The 27,733-nt window shown below is 50.9% G+C and overlaps 1 protein-coding gene across 3 annotated transcripts in view; it reads left to right on the top strand.

Moving 5' to 3' along the window:
* Positions 1–534: 534 nt before the first annotated feature.
* Positions 535–27,733, top strand: part of LOC142910177 (uncharacterized) — a 72,765-nt gene continuing 45,566 nt past the window's right edge. The window contains exons 1-3 of one of the 3 annotated variants that reach the window (XM_076059852.1): positions 535–708; positions 3,396–3,532; positions 3,676–3,753. In XM_076059852.1, coding sequence (XP_075915967.1) covers positions 596–708; positions 3,396–3,532; positions 3,676–3,753 — 328 coding nt within the window. In that variant the 5' untranslated portion in view covers positions 535–595. Of the gene's footprint in view, positions 709–3,302; positions 3,533–3,675; positions 3,754–27,733 lie in introns of those variants that run through there. The other 2 variants (XM_076059854.1, XM_076059853.1) reach the window with 2 other exon arrangements.

A 27,733-nucleotide genomic window follows, 5' to 3' on the forward strand; every position in this document is an offset into this window, starting at 1 on the left:
AGCTGGTAAATGAGTGAAGACCTGAGGTCAAATTTGTTCTTTGAAGCAGAGAGGAGATCCAGTAGGTAGTCTGCGGAATTTTTTGTAAGTACATCGTGAATAAATAAGATCTGGTGCACAAGCCGTCGAACATTAAGAGATGTTAAGTTTGACCCAATGTAGAGATCACAGTGGTGAGTCTATGGGGCAGTGTTGAGTCTATGGGCAGTGTTGAGTCTATGGGCAGTGTTGAGTCTATGGGCAGTGTTGAGTCTATGGGCAGTGTTGAGTCTACGGGCAGTGTTGAGTCTATGGTGCAGTGTTGAGTATATGGGCAGTGTTGAGTCTACGGGCAGTGTTGAGTCTACGGGCAGTGTTGAGTCTATGGGCAGTGCTGAGTCTATTATGGTGCAGTGTTGAGTCTATGGTGCAGTGTTGAGTCTATGGGCAGTGCTGAGTCTATGGGCAGTGTTTATCAGTTCTACAGAATCTGAGCCTCGCTCGCACTGCGTGTTCGCCTATCCGCACTACGATTTATAAAAGCGCCCTGCTAAGGCCTCACGTGATAGCAGCCCCGCCGAGTCGCCTGCCCGTGATTCAAGGCACGGAACGTCGAATGTCCTCCTCCACCACGACCACACGAGGACATTGCTTTGTTTGTAACCTCACCACGAAGGAGGATATAGCTCAAGACCCCCCCCCCCCAGACACCTACGCAGCGTTGCGCTGGTGAGTGCCGTGTTGAGGCCTATTCCGGGAGTGTCACCGGTCTCGGCTAGATTGCCCAGCCGACCGAGGCGGCACTTTGGCCGGCTACAGATGCCGCTGTCATGCGATGGCCTCCATAGAGACCTGGAAGATGGTCTCTAGGTTATGTTGTGGGCTAGCAAGCTTCCAAAGGATGCGTGAAGGCTGCCGCTCGGCTTTTGTAACGAATCTTTGCTGCGTGTTTTAAACTTGAATTATTTGCAATAAACGCGTGTCAATGTGCTCTAGAGGAGTTGTACAACCCTAGCTGCCACTGCTATTCAGTGGCCTAAATTATGGCTCTAGATTTTGGTGTTATAATTTTTTTATGTAGTTTATTGTTAAAAATTCGGTCACAGTCCCTATGATCACTGTTACATTGGATTTATGGCTTTTATTTTGGTGATTTAGAAAAGTTTTTTTTGTTTTGGCCATGTTTTTGTTTATTGTAGTACGGAGTTAGACTGATGGCTTTAATCTTAGTTGTCTTGTGGTTGTTATTTGACTTGCATCCCACTGGGATTTTTGCACACAGCGTTGGTGTACGGTGCTATTTCAGGAATATTTTGATATTTTTTTTTCCTGTATTTTCTGTTTGCACAGTCACATAATCACTTTAAGATGTTTTCTTGTTCATGTTTTTTTGTTTGTTGCGGTTGCACCCGATTCAAGAGCCGAATGGCTCACAGGGCTATACCAAATAAATGAACTATGAACTATGCGTCGCTCAAAGACTTCACTCGAGCGCGTCGTGTTCAAGCTCGCTTTGTCTACCTTAGGAGCTTACAAAGTGCCGCCCAATAATTTACCGTGCGTCTGCCTCTTAGACCCGAGTGAATCGCTTGAACAAGTGCACATTCAGAAGCGTAAACTCTGCGAGTATCTCGTTTTGAATCTTGATGTGATGCTTTCGTGACTGCAGTAATTCATATTCTTAGCTCTTTCGGTAAAGTCACGTTGAAGGGAAACAATAAAATAATAAAAAATATATAAATCAATTGAAAATTCTCACGACGTTTCGACCTGATGACGACCGTTTGTGTTATGGTCGAAACGTCGTGAGAATTTTTATTGTTTTATATATATTTTATTATTTTATTGTTTCCCTTCAACGTGACTTTACCGAAAGAGTTAAGAATATCTCGTTTTATTCATAGTCCGTGTTTCCAAGGACAAAAAAATTGCACATTCTCATTACCAACACATCGACCTGGCTGGCGGTCACAGTTGCCAGGAGCCCCTTTCCCTGTCGGCTTGACATTTTTTTCAACTCAATTGTTTTTTTACACAGCTCTTGGACAGACGTGCGGCAGTGTTGGTTTATACCCTGGGAGGTGCTCTCACTTCAGGGGCTGTTTCATTGATGGGAAAAAAAACCTGAGCTGGGGCTGTAATCAATGTTGTTTTATTGATCTAGTTTAAAACAATCAGCACGAACATCGGTGCCAAACTAACACGATGTGAGGCGCTAGATTTGAAGCTTTCGCGATGTGCAAGGATTCATACTCTTTGGATTTTTTTCGGTAAAGCCGCGGAGGTAAAAAAAATAAAGTTAAACCCAAGTTAAACTTTAGCAGCCTTATAGTTTACAGCAGTATGCTCTGCAAGGCAACCAGTTTGTCAGCTTAACTACTGCCTCCTGCCTCCGGTTCACGTGTGTAACGCTCTTCAACCTGCACACGGCCATCTCTCCGTCCCCCCCAACCCCCTGCAGCATAACAGAAGGCGGCTTAACTTAGCCCCCCCCCACGGCCCTTCTTATCTCCCCCCCCCTTAACCTGTATACAATCTCGGGTGTCTTAGAGTTCTCTTCACTTGATGCAGCAATTTTGCCGTGACGGTTTCCACCTCAAGATGGAAGCTTGTGCTGCTGCCTCCGAAACGTCGTGATTTTAATTGAGTTGTTTTTTTCATTTATTTATTTTATAGATTTTTTTTTTTACCTACGTGACCTTAGCAAAAAAAAAAGAAAGAGTCCGATGCGAGGAGGCGTTTCCCCCAACGTTCGTTTTCTGCGGTGGCAAAAAATGCAGCCTCTGCGAAACGATGAGAACCTAAACATTTTGCTCAACACAGGAGGAACGTGTCCATCAGTGATGGAGCCTTAGGCATGCATCCAATTGTCCCGTTGTGAAGGAGGAGGTCTTTAACCCGGCATGGTTGTCACCTGGTGTACAGGAGGTCGTGGGGTTTGATACCGACCCTGACACTCCCTGCTCTATCTTTGGAGTTGACGTTTCTCGCGCCCCGCGGCCGCGTGGATTTCTCTCCCAGAGTCCTCCGGTTTTTTCCCCTCCACATTCAGAAACGCCACGCGTTTAGAGTATTTTGCCCTGAATGTCCACTTGATATCAGCCCACCGTTTATGGTTCAATGTCTCTTCTTAAAAAGAGCTATGTAGCACGGTGGTGTGCTTCGCGTGGCAAGATTAAACATTGGTTAGTTTTATTAGTATATATATTTTTTAAAGTTATTTGTTTTACTCTTCCTGTAACTCTGCACTCACGCCGTGTTTTTGTTTTGTGTTTGTTGTCATGTTTCTGACCCAGCGCCACAGCTGGACACCTGTGACAAAAAGAGCTTCGTAGCGCTTTGGATTCCTCCTCTTGCAGTCTAAATAAATATCATTCCCACTGCTCCTCCTACTCCCTCCCCTTCACCCCTCCTAGCCAAGTGAAGGAAGCCGCCAGGCCGACCATCTGCCACCCCCCCCCCCCAATGGAGACTTTCCACACCACCCGTTTAGTGGCCTTGCTGGTCGTTGTGCTGGGCGACCGTCACAACCCCTTCGCCCTGCCCCTTGACCGTGAGTAGCAAACAGCGCCGCTACCCCACTTGAGACGATGCCCCCTCTCAACGCTACTCCCAGTAAAGGCCATCGACTAAACTCGACTCTTTTGACTTCACCAGGCAATGCCCACTGAGCTTCGTGGCTCTTTTTTTTTTCAGAAGCGCCCCGGCTCCTGCAAATGATGGCTTCAACGAAGCACTTCGACGTTCAAGCGGGGCCGAGTACTCGAAACACTTGTGGGTATCTGTGTGAGTAGTGTGTGGGTATCTGCGTGAGTAGTGTGTGGGTATCTGTGTGAGTAGTGTGTGGGTATCTGTGTGAGTAGTGTCTGGGTATCTGTGTGAGTAGTGTGTGGGTCTCTGTGTGAGTAGTGTGTGGGTCTCTGTGGGTCTCACACAGAGACACACAGACTACTCACAGAGAGACCCACAGACTACTCACAGAGAGACCCACACACTACTCACAGAGAGACCCACACACTACTCACACAGAGACCCACACACTACTCACACAGAGACACACACACTACTCACACAGAGACCCACACACTACTCACACAGAGACCCACACACTACTCACACGGAGACCCACACACTACTCACACAGAGACCCACAGACTACTCACACAGAGACCCACACACTACTCACACAGAGACCCACACACTACTCACATAGAGACCCACAGACTACTCACACAGAGACCCACACACTACTCACAGAGAGACCCACACACTACTCACACAGAGACCCACACACTACTCAGACAGAGACCCACACACTACTCACACGGAGACCCACACACTACTCACTCAGAGACCCACGCACTACTCACACAGAGACCCACACACTACTCACAGAGAGACCCACACACTACTCACACAGAGACCCACACACTACTCAGACAGAGACCCACACACTACTCACACGGAGACCCACACACTACTCACTCAGAGACCCACGCACTACTCACACAGAGACCCTCACACTACTCACATAGAGACCCAGACACTACTCACTCAGAGACCCACACACTACTCACACAGCGACCCACAGACTACTCACACAGAGACCCACACATTACTCACACAGAGGCCCACACACTACTCACACGGAGATCCACACACTACTCACACAGAGACCCACAGACTACTCACACAGAGACCCACACACTACTCACAGAGATACCCATAGACTACTCACACAGAGACCCACACACTTCTCACACAGAGACCCACAGACTACTCACACAGAGACCCACAGACTACTCACACAGAGACCCACAGACTACTCACACAGAGACCCACAGACTACTCACACAGAGACCCACACACTACTCACATAGAGACCCACACACTACTCACAGAGAGACCCACACACTACTCACACAGAGACCCACACACTACTCACACAGAGACCCACACACTACTCACACAGAGACCCACACACTACTCACACAGAGACCCACACACTACTCACAGAGATACCCACACACTACTCACATAGAGACCCACAGACTACTCACACAGAGACCCACAGACTACTCACACAGAGACCCACAGACTACTCACACATTAGACCCACAGACTACTCACACAGAGACCCTCACACTACTCACAGAGAGACCCACACACTAACACAGAGACCCACACACTACTCACACAGAGACCCACGCACTACTAACAGAGAGACCCACACACTACTCACTCAGAGACCCACACACTACTCACATAGAGACCCACAGACTACTCACACAGAGACCCACACACTACTCACTCAGAGACCCACACACTACTCACATAGAGACCCACAGACTACTCACACAGAGACCCACACACTACTCACAGAGAGACCCACACACTACTCACACAGAGACCCATACACTACTCACACAGAGACCCACACACTACTCACATAGAGACCCACAGACTACTCACAGAGAGACCCACACACTACTCACATAGAGACCCACAGATTACTCACACAGAGACCCACAGACTACTCACACAGAGACCCACAGACTACTCACACGGAGGCCCACACACTACTCACACAGACACCCACAGACTACTCACACAGAGACCCACACACTACTCACACAGAGACCCACACACTACTCACACAGAGACCCACACACTACTCACAGAGATACCCACACACTACTCACATAGAGACCCACACACTACTCACACAGAGACCCACACACTACTCACACAGAGACCCACAGACTACTCACACAGAGACCCACGCACTACTAACAGAGAGACCCACACACTACTCACAGAGAGACCCACACACTACTCACATAGAGACCCACACACTACTCACAGAGAGACCCACAGACTACTCACACAGAGACCCACAGACTACTCACACAGAGACCCACAGACTACTCACACATTAGACCCACAGACTACTCACACAGAGACCCTCACACTACTCACAGAGAGACCCACACACTAACACAGAGACCCACACACTATTCACACAGAGACCCACGCACTACTAACAGAGAGACCCACACACTACTCACTCAGAGACCCACACACTACTCACATAGAGACCCACAGACTACTCACACAGAGACCCACACACTACTCACTCAGAGACCCACACACTACTCACATAGAGACCCACAGACTACTCACACAGAGACCCACACACTACTCACAGAGAGACCCACACACTACTCACACAGAGACCCATACACTACTCACACAGAGACCCACACACTACTCACATAGAGACCCACAGACTACTCACAGAGAGACCCACACACTACTCACATAGAGACCCACAGATTACTCACACAGAGACCCACAGACTACTCACACAGAGACCCACAGACTACTCACACGGAGGCCCACACACTACTCACACAGACACCCACAGACTACTCACACAGAGACCCACACACTACTCACAGAGAGACCCACACACTACTCACACAGAGACCCACACACTACTCACATAGAGACCCACAGACTACTCACACAGAGACCCACACACTACTCACAGAGAGACCCACACACTACTCACACAGAGACCCACACACTACTCACACAGAGACCCACACACTACTCACACAGAGAGACCCACACACTACTCACACAGAGACGCACAGACTACTCACACAGAGACCCACACACTACTCACAGAGATACCCACACACTACTCACACAGAGACCCACACACTACTCACACAGAGACCCACACACTACTCACACAGAGACCTACACACTACTCACAGAGAGACCCACACACTACTCACATAGAGAACCACAGACTACTCACACAGAGACCCACAGACTACTCACACAGAGACCCACAGACTACTCACACAGAGGCCCACACACTACTCACACAGAGACCCACAGACTACTCACAGTAGACCCACAGACTACTCACACAGAGACCCACAGACTACTCACACAGAGACCCACACACTACTCACACAGAGACCCACAGACTACTCACACAGAGACCCACAGACTACTCACACAGAGACCCACAGACTACTCACACAGAGACCCACAGACTACTCACAGAGAGACCCACACACTACTCAGAGAGAGACCCACAGACTACTCACAGAGAGACCCACACACTACTCACACAGACACCCACACACTACTAACAGAGAGACCCACACACTACTCACACAGAGACCCACACACTACTAACAGAGAGACCCACACACTACTCACACAGAGACCCACATACTACTCACACAGAGACCCACACACTACTCACACAGAGACCCACACACTACTCACACAGAGACCCACACACTACTCACACGGAGACCCACACACTACTCACACAGAGACCCACAGACTACTCACACAGAGACCCACACACTACTCACACAGAGACCCACACACTACTCACATAGAGACCCACAGACTACTCACACAGCGACCCACACACTACTCACAGAGAGACCCACACACTACTCACACAGAGACCCACACACTACTCAGACAGAGACCCACACACTACTCACACGGAGACCCACACACTACTCACACAGAGACCCACAGACTACTCACACAGAGACCCACACACTACTCACACAGAGACCCACACACTACTCACATAGAGACCCAGAGACTACTCACACAGAGACCCACACACTACTCACAGAGAGACCCACACACTACTCACACAGAGACCCACACACTACTCACACAGAGACCCACACACTACTCACACAGAGAGACCCACACACTACTCACACAGAGACCCACAGACTACTCACACAGAGACCCACAGACTACTCACACAGAGGCCCACACACTACTCACAGAGAGACCCACACACTACTCACACAGAGACCCACACACTACTCACAGAGAGACCCACACACTACTCACATAGAGAACCACAGACTACTCACACAGAGACCCACAGACTACTCACACAGAGACCCACAGACTACTCACACAGAGGCCCACACACTACTCACACAGAGACCCACAGACTACTCACACAGTAGACCCACAGACTACTCACACAGACACCCACACACTACTAACAGAGAGACGCACACACTACTCACACAGAGACCCACGCACTACTAACAGAGAGACCCACACACTACTCACACAGAGACCCACATACTACTCACACAGAGACCCACACACTACTCACACAGAGACCCACACACTACTCACACAGAGACCCACACACTACTCACACAGAGACCCACACATTACTCACACAGAGGCCCACACACTACTCACACAGAGACCCACACACTACTCACACAGAGACCCACATACTACTCACACAGAGACCCACACACTACTCACACAGAGACCCACACACTACTCACACAGAGACCCACACACTACTCACACGGAGACCCACACACTACTCACACAGAGACCCACAGACTACTCACACAGAGACCCACACACTACTCACACAGAGACCCACACACTACTCACATAGAGACCCACAGACTACTCACACAGCGACCCACACACTACTCACAGAGAGACCCACACACTACTCACACAGAGACCCACACACTACTCAGACAGAGACCCACACACTACTCACACGGAGACCCACACACTACTCACACAGAGACCCACAGACTACTCACACAGAGACCCACACACTACTCACACAGAGACCCACACACTACTCACATAGAGACCCAGAGACTACTCACACAGAGACCCACACACTACTCACAGAGAGACCCACACACTACTCACACAGAGACCCACACACTACTCACACAGAGACCCACACACTACTCACACAGAGAGACCCACACACTACTCACACAGAGACCCACAGACTACTCACACAGAGACCCACAGACTACTCACACAGAGGCCCACACACTACTCACAGAGAGACCCACACACTACTCACACAGAGACCCACACACTACTCACAGAGAGACCCACACACTACTCACATAGAGAACCACAGACTACTCATACAGAGACCCACAGACTACTCACACAGAGACCCACAGACTACTCACACAGAGACCCACACACTACTCACACAGAGACCCACAGACTACTCACACAGTAGACCCACAGACTACTCACACAGACACCCACACACTACTAACAGAGAGACGCACACACTACTCACACAGAGACCCACGCACTACTAACAGAGAGACCCACACACTACTCACACAGAGACCCACATACTACTCACACAGAGACCCACACACTACTCACACAGAGACCCACACACTACTCACACAGAGACCCACACACTACTCACACAGAGACCCACACATTACTCACACAGAGGCCCACACACTACTCACACGGAGATCCACACACTACTCACACAGAGACCCACAGACTACTCACACAGAGACCCACACACTACTCACAGAGATACCCATAGACTACTCACACAGAGACCCACACACTTCTCACACAGAGACCCACAGACTACTCACACAGAGACCCACAGACTACTCACACAGAGACCCACATACTACTCACACAGAGACCCACAGACTACTCACACAGAGACCCACACACTACTCACATAGAGACCCACACACTACTCACAGAGAGACCCACACACTACTCACACAGAGACCCACACACTACTCACACATAGAGACCCACACACTACTCACACAGAGACCCACAGACTACTCACACAGAGACCCACAGACTACTCACACAGAGACCCACACACTACTCACAGAGATACCCACACACTACTCACACAGAGACCCACACACTACTCACACAGAGACCCACACACTACTCACACAGAGACCCACACACTACTCACAGAGAGACCCACACACTACTCACATAGAGAACCACAGACTACTCACACAGAGACCCACAGACTACTCACACAGAGACCCACACACTACTCACACAGAGGCCCACACACTACTCACACAGAGACCCACAGACTACTCACACAGTAGACCCACAGACTACTCACACAGAGACCCACAGACTACTCACACAGAGACCCACACACTACTCACACAGAGACCCACAGACTACTCACACAGAGACCCACAGACTACTCACACAGAGACCCACAGACTACTCACACAGAGACCCACAGACTACTCACAGAGAGACCCACACACTACTCAGAGAGAGACCCACAGACTACTCACAGAGAGACCCACTTACTACTCACACAGACACCCACACACTACTAACAGAGAGACCCACACACTACTCACACAGAGACCCACGCACTACTAACAGAGAGACCCACACACTACTCACTCAGAGACCGACACACTACTCACATAGAGACCCACAGACTACTCACACAGAGACCCACACACTACTCACTCAGAGACCCACACACTACTCACATAGAGACCCACAGACTACTCACACAGAGACCCACACACTACTCACAGAGAGACCCACACACTACTCACACAGAGACCCATACACTACTCACACAGAGACCCACACACTACTCACATAGAGACCCACAGACTACTCACAGAGAGACCCACACACTACTCACATAGAGACCCACAGATTACTCACACAGAGACCCACAGACTACTCACACAGAGACCCACACACTACTCACACGGAGGCCCACACACTACTCACACAGACACCCACAGACTACTCACACAGAGACCCACACACTACTCACACAGAGACCCACACACTACTCACATAGAGACCCACAGACTACTCACACAGAGACCCACACACTACTCACATAGAGACCCACACACTACTCACACAGAGACCCACACACTACTCACACAGAGACCCACACGCTACTCACACAGAGAGACCCACACACTACTCACACAGAGACCCACACACTACTCACATAGAGACCCACAGACTACTCACACAGAGACCCACACACTACTCACAGAGAGACCCACACACTACTCACACAGAGACCCACACACTACTCAGACAGAGACCCACACACTACTCACACGGAGACCCCCACACTACTCACACAGAGACCCACAGACTACTCACACAGAGACCCACACACTACTCACACAGAGACCCACACACTACTCACATAGAGACCCACAGACTACTCACACAGAGACCCACACACTACTCACAGAGAGACCCACACACTACTCACACAGAGACCCACACACTACTCACACAGAGACCCACACACTACTCACACAGAGAGACCCACACACTACTCACACAGAGACGCACAGACTACTCACACAGAGACCCACAGACTACTCACACAGAGACCCACACACTACTCACAGAGAGACCCACACACTACTCACACAGAGACCCACACACTACTCACACAGAGAGCCACACACTACTCACACAGAGAGACCCACACACTACTCACACAGAGACCCACAGACTACTCACACAGAGACCCACAGACTACTCACACAGAGACCCACACACTACTCACAGAGATACCCACACACTACTCACACAGAGACCCACACACTACTCACACAGAGACCCACACACTACTCACACAGAGACCCACACACTACTCACAGAGAGACCCACACACTACTCACATAGAGAACCACAGACTACTCACACAGAGACCCACAGACTACTCACACAGAGACCCACAGACTACTCACACAGAGGCCCACACACTACTCACACAGAGACCCACAGACTACTCACACAGTAGACCCACAGACTACTCACACAGAGACCCACAGACTACTCACACAGAGACCCACACACTACTCACACAGAGACCCACAGACTACTCACACAGAGACCCACAGACTACTCACACAGAGACCCACAGACTACTCACACAGAGACCCACAGACTACTCACAGAGAGGCACACACACTACTCAGAGAGAGACCCACAGACTACTCACAGAGAGACCCACACACTACTCACACAGACACCCACACACTACTAACAGAGAGACCCACACACTACTCACACAGAGACCCACGCACTACTAACAGAGAGACCCACACACTACTCACTCAGAGACCCACACACTCCTCACATAGAGACCCACAGACTACTCACACAGAGACCCACACACTACTCACTCAGAGACCCACACACTACTCACATAGAGACCCACAGACTACTCACACAGAGACCCACACACTACTCACAGAGAGACCCACACACTACTCACACAGAGACCCATACACTACTCACACAGAGACCCACACACTACTCACATAGAGACCCACAGACTACTCACAGAGAGACCCACACACTACTCACATAGAGACCCACAGATTACTCACACAGAGACCCACAGACTACTCACACAGAGACCCACAGACTACTCACACGGAGGCCCACACACTACTCACACAGACACCCACAGACTACTCACACAGAGACCCACACACTACTCACACAGAGACCCACACAGTACTCACATAGAGACCCACAGACTACTCACACAGAGACCCACACACTACTCACAGAGAGACCCACACACTACTCACACAGAGACCCACACACTACTCACACAGAGACCCACACACTACTCACACAGAGAAACCCACACACTACTCACACAGAGACCCACACACTACTCACATAGAGACCCACAGACTACTCACACAGAGACCCACACACTACTCACAGAGAGACCCACACACTACTCACACAGAGACCCACACACTACTCAGACAGAGACCCACACACTACTCACACGGAGACCCCCACACTACTCACACAGAGACCCACAGACTACTCACACAGAGACCCACACACTACTCACATAGAGACCCACAGACTACTCACACAGAGACCCACACACTACTCACAGAGAGACCCACACACTACTCACACAGAGACCCACACACTACTCACACAGAGACCCACACACTACTCACACAGAGAGACCCACACACTACTCACACAGAGACGCACAGACTACTCACACAGAGACCCACAGACTACTCACACAGAGACCCACACACTACTCACAGAGATACCCACACACTACTCACACAGAGACGCACACACTACTCACACAGAGATCCACACACTACTCACACAGAGACCCACACACTACTCACAGAGAGACCGACACACTACTCACATAGAGAACCACAGACTACTCACACAGAGACCCACAGACTACTCACACAGAGACCCACAGACTACTCACACAGAGGCCCACACACTACTCACACAGAGACCCACAGACTACTCACACAGTAGACCCACAGACTACTCACACAGAGACCCACAGACTTCTCACACAGAGACCCACACACTACTCACACAGAGACCCACAGACTACTCACACAGAGACCCACAGACTACTCACACAGAGACCCACAGACTACTCACACAGAGACCCACAGACTACTCACAGAGAGACCCACACACTACTCAGAGAGAGACCCACAGACTACTCACAGAGAGACCCACACACTACTCACACAGACACCCACACACTACTAACAGAGAGACCCACACACTACTCACACAGAGACCCACGCACTACTAACAGAGAGACCCACACACTACTCACACAGAGACCCACATACTACTCACACAGAGACCCACACACTACTCACACAGAGACCCACACACTACTCACACAGAGACCCACACACTACTCACACGGAGACCCACACACTACTCACACAGAGACCCACAGACTACTCACACAGAGACCCACACACTACTCACACAGAGACCCACACACTACTCACATAGAGACCCACAGACTACTCACACAGAGACCCACACACTACTCACACAGAGACCCACACACTACTCACACAGAGACCCACATACTACTCAGACAGAGACCCACACACTACTCACACGGAGACCCACACACTACTCACACAGAGACCCACAGACTACTCACACAGAGACCCACACACTACTCACACAGAGACCCACACACTACTCACATAGAGACCCACAGACTACTCACACAGAGACCCACACACTACTCACAGAGAGACCCACACACTACTCACACAGAGACCCACAGACTACTCACACAGAGACCCACACACTACTCACACAGAGAGACCCACACACTACTCACACAGAGACCCACAGACTACTCACACAGAGACCCACAGACTACTCACACAGAGGCCCACACACTACTCACAGAGAGACCCACACACTACTCACACAGAGACCCACACACTACTCACAGAGAGACCCACACACTACTCACATAGAGAACCACAGACTACTCACACAGAGACCCACAGACTACTCACACAGAGACCCACAGACTACTCACACAGAGGCCCACACACTACTCACACAGAGACCCACAGACTACTCACACAGTAGACCCACAGACTACTCACACAGACACCCACACAGACACCCACACACTACTAACAGAGAGACCCACACACTACTCACACAGAGACCCACGCACTACTAACAGAGAGACCCACACACTACTCACACAGAGACCCACATACTACTCACACAGAGACCCACACACTACTCACACAGAGACCCACACACTACTCACACAGAGACCCACACACTACTCACAGAGAGACCCACACACTACTCACATAGAGACCCACAGATTACTCACACAGAGACCCACAGACTACTCACACAGAGACCCACAGACTACTCACAGAGAGACCCACACACTACTCACACAGAGACCCACACACTACTCACAGAGAGAACCACACACTACTCACACAGAGACCCACACACTACTCACTCAGAGACCCACGCACTACTCACACAGAGACCCTCACACTACTCACATAGAGACCCAGACACTACTCACTCAGAGACCCACACACTACTCACACAGCGACCCACAGACTACTCACACAGAGACCCACACATTACTCACACAGAGGCCCACACACTACTCACACGGAGATCCACACACTACTCACACAGAGACCCACAGACTACTCACACAGAGACCCACACACTACTCACAGAGATACCCATAGACTACTCACACAGAGACCCACACACTTCTCACACAGAGACCCACAGACTACTCACACAGAGACCCACAGACTACTCACACAGAGACCCACAGACTACTCACACAGAGACCCACAGACTACTCACACAGAGACCCACACACTACTCACATAGAGACCCACACACTACTCACAGAGAGAGCCACACACTACTCACACAGAGACCCACACACTACTCACACAGAGACCCACACACTACTCACACAGAGACCCACACACTACTCACACAGAGACCCACACACTACTCACAGAGATACCCACACACTACTCACATAGAGACCCACACACTACTCACACAGAGACCCACACACTACTCAAACAGAGACCCACAGACTACTCACACAGAGACCCACGCACTACTAACAGAGAGACCCACACACTACTCACAGAGAGACCCACACACTACTCACATAGAGACCCACACACTACTCACAGAGAGACCCACAGACTACTCACACAGAGACCCACAGACTACTCACACAGAGACCCACAGCCTACTCACACATTAGACCCACAGACTACTCACACAGATACCCTCACACTACTCACAGAGAGACCCACACACTAACACAGAGACCCACACACTACTCACACAGAGACCCACGCACTACTAACAGAGAGACCCACACACTACTCACTCAGAGACCCACACACTACTCACATAGAGACCCACAGACTACTCACACAGAGACCCACACACTACTCACTCAGAGACCCACACACTACTCACATAGAGACCCACAGACTACTCACACAGAGACCCACACACTACTCACAGAGAGACCCACACACTACTCACACAGAGACCCATACACTACTCACACAGAGACCCACACACTACTCACATAGAGACCCACAGACTACTCACAGAGAGACCCACACACTACTCACATAGAGACCCACAGATTACTCACACAGAGACCCACAGACTACTCACACAGAGACCCACAGACTACTCACACGGAGGCCCACACACTACTCACACAGACACCCACAGACTACTCACACAGTAGACACACGGACTACTCACACAGAGACCCACAGACTACTCACACAGAGACCATCACACTACTCACAGAGAGACCCACACACTACTCACACAGAGAGCCACGCACTACTAACAGAGAGACCCACACACTACTCACACAGAGACCCACGCACTACTAACAGAGAGACCCACAGATTACTCACACAGAGACCCACACTAACACAGAGACCCACACACTACTCACACTGAGGCCCACACACTACTCACAGAGATACCCACGCACTACTCACATAGAGACCCAGACACTACTCACTCAGAGACCCACACACTACTCACTCAGAGACCCACACACTACTCACACAGCGACCCACAGACTACTCACACAGAGACCCACACACTACTCACACAGAGGCCCACACACTGCTCACACGGAGATCCACACACTACTCACACAGAGACCCACACACTACTCACACAGAGACCCACACACTACTCACACAGAGACCCACAGACTACTCACACAGAGACACACAGACTACTCACACAGAGGCCCACACACTACTCACACAGAGACCCACAGACTACTCACACATTAGACCCACAGACTACTCACACAGAGACCCTCACACTACTCACACAGAGACACACACACTACTCACACAGAGACCCACGCACTACTAACAGAGAGACCCACACACTACTCACACAGAGAGCCACGCACTACTAACAGAGAGACCCACACACTACTCACTCAGAGACCTACACACTACTCACATAGAGACCCACAGACTACTCACAGAGAGACCCACACACTACTCACACAGAGACCCACACACTACTCACACAGAGACCCACGCACTACTCACACTGAGGCCCACACACTACTCACAGAGATACCCACGCACTACTCACATAGAGACCCAGACACTACTCACTCAGAGACCCACACACTACTCACTCAGAGACCCACACACTACTCACACAGCGACCCACAGACTACTCACACAGAGACCCACACACTACTCACACAGAGGCCCACACACTGCTCACACGGAGATCCACACACTACTCACACAGAGACCCACACACTACTCACACAGAGACCCACACACTACTCACACAGAGACCCACAGACTACTCACACAGAGACACACAGACTACTCACACAGAGGCCCACACACTACTCACACAGAGACCCACAGACTACTCACACATTAGACCCACAGACTACTCACACAGAGACCCTCACACTACTCACACAGAGACACACACACTACTCACACAGAGACCCACGCACTACTAACAGAGAGACCCACACACTACTCACACAGAGAGCCACGCACTACTAACAGAGAGACCCACACACTACTCACTCAGAGACCTACACACTACTCACATAGAGACCCACAGACTACTCACAGAGAGACCCACACACTACTCACACAGAGACCCACACACTACTCACACAGAGACCCACGCACTACTAACAGAGAGACCCACAGACTACTCACACAGAGACCCACGCACCACTAACAGAGAGACCCACACACTACTCACACAGAGACCCATGCACTACTAACAGAGAGACCCACAGATTACTCACACAGAGACCCACACTCACACAGAGACCCACAGACTACTCACACAGAGTCCCACGCACTACTAACAGAGAGACCCACACACTACTCACACAGAGACCCACATACTACTAACAGAGAGACCCACACACTACTCACACAGAGACCCACACACTACTCACACAGAGACGCACACACTACTCACAGAGATACCCACACACTACACACAGAGAGACCCACACACTACTCACATAGAGACCCACAGATTACTCACACAGAGACCCACAGACTACTCACACAGAGACCCACAGACTACTCACACAGAGGCCCACACACTACTCACACAGACACCCACAGACTACTCACACAGTAGACCCACAGACTACTCACACAGAGACCCACAGACTACTCACAGAGAGACCCACACACTACTCACACAGAGACCCACACACTACTCACAGAGAGAACCACACACTACTCACACAGAGACCCACACACTACTCACTCAGAGACCCACGCACTACTCACACAGAGACCCTCACACTACTCACATAGAGACCCAGACACTACTCACTCAGAGACCCACACACTACTCACACAGCGACCCACAGACTACTCACACAGAGACCCACACATTACTCACACAGAGGCCCACACACTACTCACACAGAGACCCACAGACTACTCACACAGAGACCCACACACTACTCACACAGAGACCCACACACTACTCACACAGAGACCCACGCACTACTAACAGAAAGACCCACAGACTACTCACACAGAGACCCACGCACTACTAATAGAGAGACCCACACACTACTCACACAGAGACCCACGCACTACTAACAGAGAGACCCACAGATTACTCACACAGAGACCCACACTCACACAGAGACCCACAGACTACTCACACAGAGTCCCACGCACTACTAACAGAGAGACCCACACACTACTCACGCAAAGACCCACACACTACTAACAGAGAGACCCACACACTACTCACACAGAGACCCACACACTACTCACACAGAGACCCGCACACTACTCACATAGAAAAGCACAGACTACTCACTCAGAGACCCACATACTACTCACAGAGAGACCGACACACTACTCACACAGAGACCCACACACTACTCACATAGAGACCCACACACTACTCACACAGAGACACACACACTACTCACATAGAGACCCACACACTACTCACACAGAGACCCACACACTACTCACACAGAGACCCACACACTACTCACAGAGAGACCCACACACTACTCACATAGAGACCCACAGATTACTCACACAGAGACCCACAGACTACTCACACAGAGACCCACAGACTACGCACACAGAGGCCCACACACTACTCACACAGACACCCACAGACTACTCACACAGTAGACCCACGGACTACTCACACAGAGACCCACAGACTACTCACACAGAGACCATCACACTACTCACAGAGAGACCCACACACTACTCACACAGAGACCCACGCACTACTCACACAGAGACCCTCACACTACTCACACAGAGACCCACAGACTACTCACAGAGAGACCCACACACTACTCACATAGAGACCCACAGATTACTCACACAGAGACCCACAGACTACTCACACAGAGACCCACAGACTACTCACACAGAGGCCCCCACACTACTCACACAGACACCCACAGACTACTCACACAGTAGACCCACGGACTACTCACACAGAGACCCACAGACTACTCACACAGACCATCACACTACTCACAGAGAGACCCACACACTACTCACACAGAGACCCACGCACTACTCACACAGAGACCCTCACACTACTCACACAGAGACCCACACACTACTCACACTGAGGCCCACACACTACTCACAGAGATACCCACGCACTACTCACATAGAGACCCAGACACTACTCACTCAGAGACCCACACACTACTCACTCAGAGACCCACACACTACTCACACAGCGACCCACAGACTACTCACACAGAGACCCACACACTACTCACACGGAGGCCCACACACTGCTCACACGGAGATCCACACACTACTCACACAGAGACCCACAGACTACTCACACAGAGACCCACACACTACTCACACAGAGACCCACACACTACTCACACAGAGACCCACACACTACTCACAGAGATACCCACACACTACTCACAGAGAGACCCACACACTACTCACATAGAGACCCACACACTACTCACACAGAGACCCACACACTACTCACACAGAGACCCACAGACTACTCACACAGAGACCCACAGACTACTCACACAGAGGCCCACACACTACTCACACAGAGACCCACAGACTACTCACACATTAGACCCACAGACTACTCACACAGAGACCCTCACACTACTCACACAGAGACACACACACTACTCACACAGAGTCCCACGCACTACTAACAGAGAGACCCACACACTACTCACGCAAAGACCCACACACTACTAACAGAGAGACCCACACACTACTCACACAGGGACCCACACACTACTCACACAGAGACCCGCACACTACTCACATAGAAAAGCACAGACTACTCACTCAGAGACCCACACACTACTCACAGAGAGACCCACACACTACTCACACAGAGACCCACACACTACTCACATAGAGACCCACACACTACTCACACAGAGACACACACACTACTCACATAGAGACCCACACACTACTCACACAGAGACCCACACACTACTCACACAGAGACCCACACACTACTCACAGAGAGACCCACACACTACTCACATAGAGACCCACAGATTACTCACACAGAGACCCACAGACTACTCACACAGAGACCCACACACTACTCACACAGAGACCCACGCACTACTAACAGAAAGACCCACAGACTACTCACACAGAGACCCACGCACTACTAATAGAGAGACCCACACACTACTCACACAGAGACCCACGCACTACTAACAGAGAGACCCACAGATTACTCACACAGAGACCCACACTCACACAGAGACCCACAGACTACTCACACAGAGTCCCACGCACTACTAACAGAGAGACCCACACACTACTCACGCAAAGACCCACACACTACTAACAGAGAGACCCACACACTACTCACACAGAGACCCACACACTACTCACACAGAGACCCGCACACTACTCACATAGAAAAGCACAGACTACTCACTCAGAGACCCACATACTACTCACAGAGAGACCGACACACTACTCACACAGAGACCCACAGATTACTCACACAGAGACCCACAGACTACTCACACAGAGACCCACAGACTACGCACACAGAGGCCCACACACTACTCACACAGACACCCACAGACTACTCACACAGTAGACCCACGGACTACTCACACAGAGACCCACAGACTACTCACACAGAGACCATCACACTACTCACAGAGAGACCCACACACTACTCACACAGAGACCCACGCACTACTCACACAGAGACCCTCACACTACTCACACAGAGACCCACAGACTACTCACAGAGAGACCCACACACTACTCACATAGAGACCCACAGATTACTCACACAGAGACCCACAGACTACTCACACAGAGACCCACAGACTACTCACACAGAGGCCCCCACACTACTCACACAGACACCCACAGACTACTCACACAGTAGACCCACGGACTACTCACACAGAGACCCACAGACTACTCACACAGAGACCATCACACTACTCACAGAGAGACCCACACACTACTCACACAGAGACCCACGCACTACTCACACAGAGACCCTCACACTACTCACACAGAGACCCACACACTACTCACACTGAGGCCCACACACTACTCACAGAGATACCCACGCACTACTCACATAGAGACCCAGACACTACTCACTCAGAGACCCACACACTACTCACTCAGAGACCCACACACTACTCACACAGCGACCCACAGACTACTCACACAGAGACCCACACACTACTCACACGGAGGCCCACACACTGCTCACACGGAGATCCACACACTACTCACACAGAGACCCACAGACTACTCACACAGAGACCCACACACTACTCACACATAGACCCACACACTACTCACACAGAGACCCACACACTACTCACAGAGATACCCACACACTACTCACAGAGAGACCCACACACTACTCACATAGAGACCCACACACTACTCACACAGAGACCCACACACTACTCACACAGAGACCCACAGACTACTCACACAGAGACCCACAGACTACTCACACAGAGGCCCACACACTACTCACACAGAGACCCACAGACTACTCACACATTAGACCCACAGACTACTCACACAGAGACCCTCACACTACTCACACAGAGACACACACACTACTCACACAGAGTCCCACGCACTACTAACAGAGAGACCCACACACTACTCACGCAAAGACCCACACACTACTAACAGAGAGACCCACACACTACTCACACAGGGACCCACACACTACTCACACAGAGACCCGCACACTACTCACATAGAAAAGCACAGACTACTCACTCAGAGACCCACACACTACTCACAGAGAGACCCACACACTACTCACACAGAGACCCACACACTACTCACATAGAGACCCACACACTACTCACACAGAGACACACACACTACTCACATAGAGACCCACACACTACTCACACAGAGACCCACACACTACTCACACAGAGACCCACACACTACTCACAGAGAGACCCACACACTACTCACATAGAGACCCACAGATTACTCACACAGAGACCCACAGACTACTCACACAGAGACCCACACACTACTCACACAGAGACCCACACACTACTCACAGAGAGACCCACACACTACTCACATAGAGACCCACAGATTACTCACACAGAGACCCACAGACTACTCACACAGAGACCCACAGACTACGCACACAGAGGCCCACACACTACTCACACAGACACCCACAGACTACTCACACAGTAGACCCACGGACTACTCACACAGAGACCCACAGACTACGCACACAGAGGCCCACACACTACTCACACAGACACCCACAGACTACTCACACAGAGAGACCCACACACTACTCACACAGAGACCCACGCACTACTCACACAGAGACCCTCACACTACTCACACAGAGACCCACAGACTACTCACAGAGAGACCCACACACTACTCACATAGAGACCCACAGATTACTCACACAGAGACCCACAGACTACTCACACTGAGACCCACAGACTACTCACACAGAGGCCCACACACTACTCACACAGACACCCACAGACTACTCACACAGTAGACCCACGGACTACTCACACAGAGACCCACAGACTACTCACACAGAGACCATCACACTACTCACAGAGAGACCCACACACTACTCACACAGAGACCCACGCACTACTCACACAGAGACCCTCACACTACTCACACAGAGACCCACACACTACTCACACTGAGGCCCACACACTACTCACAGAGATACCCACGCACTACTCACATAGAGACCCAGACACTACTCACTCAGAGACCCACACACTACTCACTCAGAGACCCACACACTACTCACACAGCGACCCACAGACTACTCACACAGAGACCCGCACACTACTCACATAGAAAAGCACAGACTACTCACTCAGAGACCCACATACTACTCACAGAGAGACCGACACACTACTCACACAGAGACCCACACACTACTCACATAGAGACCCACACACTACTCACACAGAGACACACACACTACTCACATAGAGACCCACACACTACTCACACAGAGACCCACACACTACTCACACAGAGACCCACACACTACTCACAGAGAGACCCACACACTACTCACATAGAGACCCACAGATTACTCACACAGAGACCCACAGACTACTCACACAGAGACCCACAGACTACGCACACAGAGGCCCACACACTACTCACACAGACACCCACAGACTACTCACACAGTAGACCCACGGACTACTCACACAGAGACCCACAGACTACTCACACAGAGACCATCACACTACTCACAGAGAGACCCACACACTACTCACACAGAGACCCACGCACTACTCACACAGAGACCCTCACACTACTCACACAGAGACCCACAGACTACTCACAGAGAGACCCACACACTACTCACATAGAGACCCACAGATTACTCACACAGAGACCCACAGACTACTCACACAGAGACCCACAGACTACTCACACAGAGGCCCCCACACTACTCACACAGACACCCACAGACTACTCACACAGTAGACCCACGGACTACTCACACAGAGACCCACAGACTACTCACACAGAGACCATCACACTACTCACAGAGAGACCCACACACTACTCACACAGAGACCCACGCACTACTCACACAGAGACCCTCACACTACTCACACAGAGACCCACACACTACTCACACTGAGGCCCACACACTACTCACAGAGATACCCACGCACTACTCACATAGAGACCCAGACACTACTCACTCAGAGACCCACACACTACTCACTCAGAGACCCACACACTACTCACACAGCGACCCACAGACTACTCACACAGAGACCCACACACTACTCACACGGAGGCCCACACACTGCTCACACGGAGATCCACACACTACTCACACAGAGACCCACAGACTACTCACACAGAGACCCACACACTACTCACACAGAGACCCACACACTACTCACATAGAGACCCACACACTACTCACACAGAGACCCACACACTACTCACACAGAGACCCACAGACTACTCACACAGAGACCCACAGACTACTCACACAGAGGCCCACACACTACTCACACAGAGACCCACAGACTACTCACACATTAGACCCACAGACTACTCACACAGAGACCCTCACACTACTCACACAGAGACACACACACTACTCACACAGAGTCCCACGCACTACTAACAGAGAGACCCACACACTACTCACGCAAAGACCCACACACTACTAACAGAGAGACCCACACACTACTCACACAGGGACCCACACACTACTCACACAGAGACCCGCACACTACTCACATAGAAAAGCACAGACTACTCACTCAGAGACCCACACACTACTCACAGAGAGACCCACACACTACTCACCCAGAGACCCACACACTACTCACATAGAGACCCACACACTACTCACACAGAGACACACACACTACTCACATAGAGACCCACACACTACTCACACAGAGACCCACACACTACTCACACAGAGACCCACACACTACTCACACAGAGACCCACACACTACTCACACAGAGACCCACAGACTACTCACACAGAGACCCACAGACTACTCACACAGAGGCCCACACACTACTCACACAGAGACCCACAGACTACTCACACATTAGACCCACAGACTACTCACACAGAGACCCTCACACTACTCACACAGAGACACACACACTACTCACACAGAGTCCCACGCACTACTAACAGAGAGACCCACACACTACTCACGCAAAGACCCACACACTACTAACAGAGAGACCCACACACTACTCACACAGGGACCCACACACTACTCACACAGAGACCCGCACACTACTCACATAGAAAAGCACAGACTACTCACTCAGAGACCCACACACTACTCACAGAGAGACCCACACACTACTCACCCAGAGACCCACACACTACTCACATAGAGACCCACACACTACTCACACAGAGACACACACACTACTCACATAGAGACCCACACACTACTCACACAGAGACCCACACACTACTCACACAGAGACCCACACACTACTCACAGAGAGACCCACACACTACTCACATAGAGACCCACAGATTACTCACACAGAGACCCACAGACTACTCACACAGAGACCCACACACTACTCACACAGAGACCCACACACTACTCACAGAGAGACCCACACACTACTCACATAGAGACCCACAGATTACTCACACAGAGACCCACAGACTACTCACACAGAGACCCACAGACTACGCACACAGAGGCCCACACACTACTCAAACAGACACCCACAGACTACTCACACAGTAGACCCACGGACTACTCACACAGAGACCCACAGACTACTCACACAGAGACCATCACACTACTCACAGAGAGACCCACACACTACTCACACAGAGACCCACGCACTACTCATACAGAGACCCTCACACTACTCACACAGAGACCCACAGTCTACTCACAGAGAGACCCACACACTACTCACATAGAGACCCACAGATTACTCACACAGAGACCCACAGACTACTCACACAGAGACCCACAGACTACTCACACAGAGGCCCACACACTACTCACACAGACACCCACAGACTACTCACACAGTAGACCCACGGACTACTCACACAGAGACCCACAGACTACTCACACAGAGACCATCACACTACTCACAGAGAGACCCACACACTACTCACACAGAGACCCACGCACTACTCACACAGAGACCCTCACACTACTCACACAGAGACCCACACACTACTCACACTGAGGCCCACACACTACTCACAGAGATACCCACGCACTACTCACATAGAGACCCAGACACTACTCACTCAGAGACCCACACACTACTCACTCAGAGACCCACACACTACTCACACAGCGACCCACAGACTACTCACACAGAGACCCACACACTACTCACACAGAGGCCCACACACTGCTCACACGGAGATCCACACACTACTCACACAGAGACCCACAGACTACTCACAGAGATACCCACACACTACTCACAGAGAGACCCACACACTACTCACATAGAGACCCACACACTACTCACACAGAGACCCACACACTACTCACACAGAGACCCACAGACTACTCACACAGAGACCCACAGACTACTCACACAGAGGCCCACACACTACTCACACAGAGACCCACAGACTACTCACACATTAGACCCACAGACTACTCACACAGAGACCCTCACACTACTCACACAGACACACACACACTACTCACACAGAGACCCACGCACTACTAACAGAGAGACCCACACACTACTCACACAGAGAGCCACGCACTACTAACAGAGAGACCCACACACTACTCACTCAGAGACCTACACACTACTCACATAGAGACCCACAGACTACTCACAGAGAGACCCACACACTACTCACACAAAAACCCACACACTACTCACACAGAGACCCACGCACTACTAACAGAGAGACCCACAGACTACTCACACAGAGACCCACGCACCACCAACAGAGAGACCCACACACTACTCACACAGAGACCCACGCACTACTAACAGAGAGACCCACAGATTACTCACACAGAGACCCACACTCACACAGAGACCCACAGACTACTCACACAGAGTCCCACGCACTACTAAGAGAGAGACCCACACACTACTCACACAGAGACCCACACACTACTAACAGAGAGACCCACACACTACTCACACAGAGACCCACACACTACTCACACAGAGACCCACACACTACTCACAGAGATACCCACACACTACTCACAGAGAGACCCACACACTACTCACATAGAGACCCACACACTACTCACACAGAGAGACCCACACACTACTCACACAGAGACCCACACACTACTCACAGAGAGACCCACACACTACTCACACAGAGACCCACAGACTACTCACACAGAGACCCACACACTACTCACACAGTAGACCCACACACTACTCACACAGAGACCCACAGACTACTCACACAGAGACCCACACACTACTCACAGAGAGACCCACACACTACTCACACAGAGACCCACACACTACTCACACAGAGACCCTCACACTACTCACACAGAGACACACACACTACTCACACAGAGACCCACGCACTACTAACAGAGAGACCCACACACTACTCACACAGAGACCCACGCACTACTAACAGAGAGACCCACACACTACTCACTCAGAGACCCACACACTACTCACACAGAGACCCACAGACTACTCACACAGAGACCCACACACTACTCACACAGAGACCCACACACTACTCACACAGAGACCCACGCACTACTAACAGAGAGACCCACAGACTACTCACACAGAGACCCACGCACTACTAATAGAGAGACCCACACACTACTCACACAGAGACCCACACACTACTCACAGAGAGACCCACACACTACTCACACAGAGACCCACAGACTACTCACACAGAGACCCACACACTACTCACACAGTAGACCC

The sequence above is a fragment of the Petromyzon marinus genome, unplaced genomic scaffold (assembly GCF_048934315.1).
Source record: "Petromyzon marinus isolate PM22_M1 ecotype Great Lakes invasive population unplaced genomic scaffold, UKy_Petmar_22M1.pri1.0 PM_G_Scaffold_14, whole genome shotgun sequence".
Taxonomy (NCBI): Eukaryota; Metazoa; Chordata; class Hyperoartia; order Petromyzontiformes; family Petromyzontidae; genus Petromyzon; species Petromyzon marinus.